This window comes from Suncus etruscus, chromosome 2 (assembly GCF_024139225.1).
Source record: "Suncus etruscus isolate mSunEtr1 chromosome 2, mSunEtr1.pri.cur, whole genome shotgun sequence".
Taxonomy (NCBI): Eukaryota; Metazoa; Chordata; class Mammalia; order Eulipotyphla; family Soricidae; genus Suncus; species Suncus etruscus.
The window spans coordinates 21,869,760-21,876,565 of NC_064849.1; the positions used below are offsets into that span (position 1 = coordinate 21,869,760).

Genomic DNA, 6,806 nt, shown 5'->3' on the forward strand with positions numbered 1-6,806 from the left:
CCCATATGGTCCTCTTTGCCTGCCAGGGCAATTTCTGAGCATAGAGCCAGGAGTAACCCCTGAGCGCTGCCAGGTGCGACCCAAAAAACAAAAAAACAAAAAACAAAAACAGTTGCCTGAGATAGCCCTTATTGGCACAGTCAGTCCCCCTTGGAGTGTTCACAGTCTCCAGATGCATTGGTAATGGAGAATTTGGGTTCTGAGTTCAGCCATGTCAACACCTTTTCTGGTCCCCTAAAAATTGCTTCCCATTTATTGAGCTTCTGGGTCAGTTCAGCTCTCTGATCCATAGTGCATTGGCATCGCTGTTCAGCTGACTGAGATAATCCCACACCAGAGTGGCAACATCATGTCTGCTGAAACCTGACTGCCTGTGGATCATTTCCTTACCACCACCAGGAACACTCAGACCCGCCGGCAGGAGGGGTTGCAGGTGTGTGGCCCAGGCTGGCAGAGAAAGGCCTCACCATCCATCCATCTTTATCCACAACCATCCAGGACTCTTTAATTAATAAGCATATCAATGAGCTGCATCCAATATCTATAACTGCCCCTTTGCAAATGGCCTAGCTTCACCACTCATTAAAGGCTTTCTGTATAGATAGCAATCTGACCAAACTCCAGGTATGCCGGTATTTGGGTTGACATTACCAGGACATTTTTAGAATACCTGTAGGCACCCTCACCTACACTTTGCCTTCTCTGACTTCCAGGAAGCCTGGCAGCCAAAAACACACCCCAGAAAATCCACATTATCAGCAACTATGCTTGTAATTTCTGATCCATAGCCATATTTGCAGCTGTGACAATTCCAATAGTTTAAACTTTATTTACTAATTGATTAATTGGTATTTGGGCCACAGCCAGTGGTGCTCAGGGGTCATTCCTAGCTCTGAACTCAGAAATCCCCCTGGCAGGCTGGGAAACCATATAGGAAGCTGTAATCGAACTGGGTCGCTCCCATGTCGGCAGAATGCAAAGCAAATGCCTTAATGCTGCTGTGCTATGTCTCCGGTCCTACAATTCCAATGTTTTAAATATTGTCTTTCTAGTAGGAATACACCAATTTAGACATTAAGATGTATCTGATCTCACCTAGTTCTGAAACAAAAGATGTCATAGAATGATAACTAGCAATGAGAGCTTACTACATCTTCCTAATAGCCTCATTGTGAGATATAATTTTCACAGATTTTCTAAATACTGTACTCCTTTTTCCATCTTTTTTCTTTCCTTTTTTCCTGTTTTAATAATTCCTCTACCACTTACATGGAAACTAATATATGATACATGGCCTTGAAATAAAATAATTTCTTGCTTAAAAATTAATGGTTTTGGAGAGTAATATTAGCAAAATGAGTCAGAGGGAGAAAAATTGACACAGAATGGCTGTACTCATTTGTAGGTTGTAAAAAAATAATAATAGATAGGATGGTAATAGTATACAGCAAAATAAAGAGGAGTGCCAGACCACCAGTTTATGGCAGGAAGCTTGCCAGAAATAACAAGGGAGTACAGTTAGGCAGAGAAAGGTCCATGATAATAATAGTTGGGAATGATCACTTTGGACAAGAACAAGGTGTTGCCAGGAAATAAAGTGATAGGCATGGTTCCCTTTCAGCAACATTTTTGCAAACCACAATGTCAAAAAAGAGAAAAGGAGAGAGATATAGAGGCAGACAGACAGAGTGGGAGAAGAAAATGTCTGCCCCAGAAGCAGGCAGGTGGTAAGGGGTGAGGGAAACTGGGATATTGGTGATGGAAAATGTGCTCTAGTGCAAGGTGTTGTACATTGTATGACATTTATATGATGTATTACATTGTATGATGAACTAAATAATGTAATCAAAACCCTAATTGTATTATGAACAACCTTGTAACTACAGTGTTTAGATAACTTAAAAACACAACTTAAAGAAACCCTAAAAAATTAAGTAATATATATTTTAAAAAAACTCCAAATAAAATAGCGAACCAGAAAGAGTGCACAGAGGTGAATGTATTTTTCACATCTGATTCTGGACTGGGTCAATCCCCAATACACAAATAGTCCCTAAGCACTGCCAGGAGAGTCCCCTGAGCACAGAGCCAGAAATAGACCCCCAAGTAAACAAAATAAAATAAATAATTGTGATTAGTTTTTAGGTCAAATCCAGTTTGGGAATCTTGGTGTCACAGTGAGATGTCTGGTTTTAGGTTCCTCGCTATGGGGTTCCTGTAAGCAGTGTCAGACAGGGAGTGGCAAGTAACAGAACTCAAGTGAGTGAACCCTGAAATCAGTGATGCACCCAATCATGGCAACCACAGCAACAAGATAAGGAATGGTGGAGCATTGAACATACTCCAAGATGGGCAAAAGTGCTGTTAAAATAGGATCTCAGGGGACAGAGTGACAGTACAGTGGGTAAGACATTGCCTTGCACATGGCTGACCTGGATTTGATCACCAAGCAGGTACTGAAGTGATGGGACAGTGGATAGCTCCTTTGCCTTGCCCACAATGGATCAGGTTCCATCTCCCTTACCCTTTTATATATATATATATATATATATATATATATATATATATATATATATATATATATATATATATACATATATACATATATATGTACATATACACTATCTATACAGTTCCCGTTACTCTTCTCAAAATGATCCCTGTGTACAAAGCCATGAGTAAGCACTAGAATAGCTGGGGGTGGAAAAATAGAGACAGAGACAGAGAAAGAAAAAGAGAAGTGAAAAGACTAAGGATAAAGCTCAGAGTAAATACTTATCTAGCATAATCTACGTTTGGTGCTGGAGTGATAGTACAGCGGGGTGCACATTTGCCTTGCATGTGGGGACCTGAGTTCAATCTCCAGCAACACATATATTCCCTGGGGCCAATAGGAATGATTTCTTAAATACAGAGCCCAGACTAAAACCTGAGTCACAAAACAAAGAAACAAACAAAAACACCAACAAAACACAACCAAAACCACCAACAAAACACAACCACAAAACAAAAGCCTAGGTTTGATCTCTGGTCATCCGAGGAAAGAAATGAATAAAAAGAGGGGTGCAATTAATATTCCAAACTGCTGTCCATAGAGATCTACCCTGGAGATAGCAGCATATTATATATACTTGGAAATTCGGAGGAAAACAAATGTACTAGATTTGAATGTAGAGAAGAGTCCCTCAAGGGAAAATGGGTGGTGCCACAAAACTGGATCAGTGTCCATCCTTCCTGCAATGTCAAGTCCCAGGCCATGCTGATCCCCTGCCTCTACTGCTCAACTTTGCCCAGCAGCAGTCACTTCCCTACTCACTACCCTACCACGACCAAGACATGAGGAGTCTAACTGCATCCAGACTGGCTAAGTTTTCTACTGCTTTGTTTTGGATTGAAAGGTGACATTCCTGTCCACAGGGCAAGTCTCCTCAAGCTAGATAAATGTTTGGGGGGGCAGAGCAAGGAACTAGTTACTAACATGGGAGGAACAGGAAAACCAGGAAAAGCACAGCTTTCTAACGTGTGGAGATTTGGACCAAAAAGTGAGCCAAAGAGATAAAGTTTGGGGGCAAAGGGGCAGATTTATTAAACAAAAAGACTGAGTTCAATAGCAAGGGGGTGGAGCTCTATCCCAAATTTGCAGAATTCTGCTCGAAAGGACAGGGTTCTGTGCTTGTTCCTGGAGGGTGAGGTACATTCCCAGTCTTCATATTCTGAATATCCTCGAGACTGTTGAAGAAGGACTTAATCTTGTCCTTCAGGTCCCTCTCCAGGAAGATCAAGTGATCATCCATGTACCCTGCATGTGGGCTCAGCTTCTGCCCAAATTCTTCTACTTTCTGCCCCATCACTTTGTTGAAGGTTTCAATATAGGGAGACACCTTGCACTGGAATGTCTTCACCTGCTCTTCAACTACTCTATTCAGTTCAGGCAGAAACTTCTGCAGCTCATCCATGTTGACCCTGAGCATGGCCTCAGGCAGGGGATCTAGCAGCTTCCACAATTCATAGACCCTGGCAGAGAAGTTGTTCACCAATTCCAGTGTCTCATTCTTTAATTGAAAGAAGAGGCCCTCCAGCTGGTGGTCAAGTTTCTGAATGTTCTTCACGAAAGGGGCCAAGCTGCAGTTCAGCTCCTTCATGGACTGGCTGATTGTTTTTTTAACGTCCTGCTTGAGTGCTATCAGGATCGCCTGGAATTCCAATAGATTCATGGTAATGTTCTCCTTGATCTTGGAGGGCATGGAAGTCACCAAGGCCTGCATGCTCTCCGCATTGTCACTTTGTCCATTCTCCAATTCCTTCATGTATTTCATTACCTGAGCATTCAAAAACTTCATTCTGTCAACATGGTATTTTAACATGTTGGAGTAGGGTCCCAGGTGCTCCTGCAGCAGGTGTGCATTTTCTCCAATTTTCTGCTTCACTTCTTGGAAATGGGGCTCCATTTCTACCTGCAAGTCTTTCAGCTCCTTCTGGGTCTCACCCTTCTTTCTCTCTGAGTCCTTGGTGAGGCTCTTGTACAGGTCTAGTGCAAAGGGCACCAGCATCTCTTCTATCTCGTCAGGAAACACTTTGTCATGAAATCTTAACCACATATTTTCCTTGAAGATGTTTCTATAGGAGAAGAGCACAGGAGGCTCAAGTTACACTTGAGAATATGCAGCAGAACCTCCTTTTGGGAGGTGGAGGTGCTCATGGGATTTGGGGTACGTTGGATGTTCTCAGGGCTTAGCCCTAGTTCTGTGGGATCACTCATGACAGTGATTAGGGGAGTATATGTGATGCCAAGGACTAAATTTGGTTGGCAGTGTGCCAGGCAAGAATGGTACCCTGTGCTGCCTCTCCTACCCCAGGATTTCAGAATCTTACACCAGTATTATTTTTTCTCTCTGGAATTTGAAAGTCTTACCCACATACTGTATCGCCAGCTCTAGGATTTCAGAGCCATACCTGACACCCTCTTTGGGGGATGAGGTGGAGGATTCTGAATCAATACTCAGAAATCTAAGAACACTGCTGCTTTTCCCCTTTGGGGGGCTCCCTGGGACTCCAGCTCAGTGCCAGGGTTCAAACAGGGGGTTTAAGCATGCAAAGTATATGTTCCCAAATCCTGAGCTGTGCCCCTTTCTCTAGGATCATGTCTCTCACACCCACTGCCAATGTTGGAGTGAGAGCAATGATCTAGTGTCCTCCTGATTGTCTTCTGGTGTTCCTCATGGGGAATAGTATGTGAGAAAGGATGTAACAGACTAAGTGATCTTCTCTGGAACTCTGCCCTCAGTCAAAGTCACAGTGACCCCCTTGATATGACCTTGGGAAGTTTCCTCCCCTGATATGCAAGGGACAAGAGTGGCCTCTGAGGCATGTCCTGGTCTAGGTGCACTGTGACATGGGAGAATGTTACGAACAGAAAGTCATATTCTGTCCCTCCTCCTGACAGTCTTCACTGGCTTCCTCACCCAGGTACCCCCCTCTCTTTAGCCTTCTGCAGTGTCCCCTCCTTTGTGCTCTGATTTCACTCTGACCTGTCCTTCTCCAATACAGCTAATCAGTCCATCTCTCTTCCTCCCCCCACCCTGAAGCCTGAAGGCTTCTGTGGTTCTGTGTCCCAAAAACAGTTGCCTTAGTCAGCCTGTCTCCCTAATGAAATAGTCCATCCTTTTGGAGGGTTCAAAGTTCCCAGATAAGTTTTTGATGGAGCAGTTCAGAGTTCAGCCATGTCAATGCCTTTTCTGGTACCCAGCAAACTGCATATCACTTACTTGAGCTTCTGAATCAGTTCAGCTTTCTGGTCCACAGTGCCATTGGCATCGCTGTTCTGCTGGCTGAGATAGTCCCACACCACGGTGGCAACAATATCAGCACTAACCGATGTGTTGACATTGTCATTAATCATTTCCTGCAGAGCACCTGCCATAGGACAGTGGGTTAGATGGGGTTGGATGGAAGTTCACACAAGACCTGCTTCCTCCCTGATTTTGTGAAACTGTATCTGTCCCTACTACAAGCCTGGCACTGTTCTGTGATTATGGCAGACACAGGGCAGCCCCTACTTCCAGCTTCGGCTAGAGGTATGTTTAGATGCTTCCCCATATTCAGCCAGAGCCGCCCCACCTGAAGGTTCTCTACTCACTGGTGCCAGCCACCAGGGCCAGGGACATGATCACAGCCTTCAGGATCATCCTGGGATGCTCCAGCCAAGTCTCCTGCTGTTATAGCACTTTTAGGGTCCTGTGAAATCCAGACAACACACTTGAGGCAGCTGCAGGCTACTGAGCCTGGGCTCCCACATTTATATACCCATCCGCTACCCTTCCATCTCCTTCCTGGTGACTCCAAGCTGTAACATGCATTACTATTGACCCAAAACCATCATTAACAGAAAGCCATGTTCTGTTCATCCCCACCCCTGCCTGGCAAAGCTTTGTCACCATGTCCCTCTTCTCCAAAACTTCCCAAATGTCCCATCTTCCCTTTCTGGATACCACAGGTCCTGTCCCTCTTGAAGGCAGCAGGGTCCCTGCCACCCACCCTCCTGTGCCCTCAGAGGTGCTATGGGATGCTCAGTCCTGCTCTGAAAAATTGAAGCTGTTTTTTATGACATCATTGGATTATGTCATAAAAGGGGCCATTTCTCGGAATGTGTGATCCAAGACCACATGGTATCTGAGAGCAATTAGAGCCAAGTAAAAAGCTTCTGAGCTTTACTTACAGCACATCAGTGGTATAGCTATGCAGGAAACTAACTCCTCAAGCTCCCACTGACACCCCCACTCTATTCCTGACAAGAGTGGGGCAGTGAC

The 6,806-nt window shown here is 44.4% G+C and overlaps 1 protein-coding gene across 1 annotated transcript; it reads right to left on the bottom strand.

The window, feature by feature from the left end:
* Nucleotides 1-3,626: 3,626 nt before the first annotated feature.
* LOC126001640 (apolipoprotein A-IV-like) lies at nt 3,627-6,185 on the bottom strand. The gene is made up of 3 exons (XM_049768917.1): nt 6,137-6,185; nt 5,766-5,913; nt 3,627-4,617 (listed from the first exon to the last, which is right to left on the bottom strand). The coding sequence occupies exons 1-3, from the start codon at nt 6,183-6,185 to the stop codon at nt 3,627-3,629; spliced, it is 1,188 nt and encodes a 395-aa protein (XP_049624874.1).
* Between the last annotated feature and the right edge of the window lie 621 nt (nt 6,186-6,806).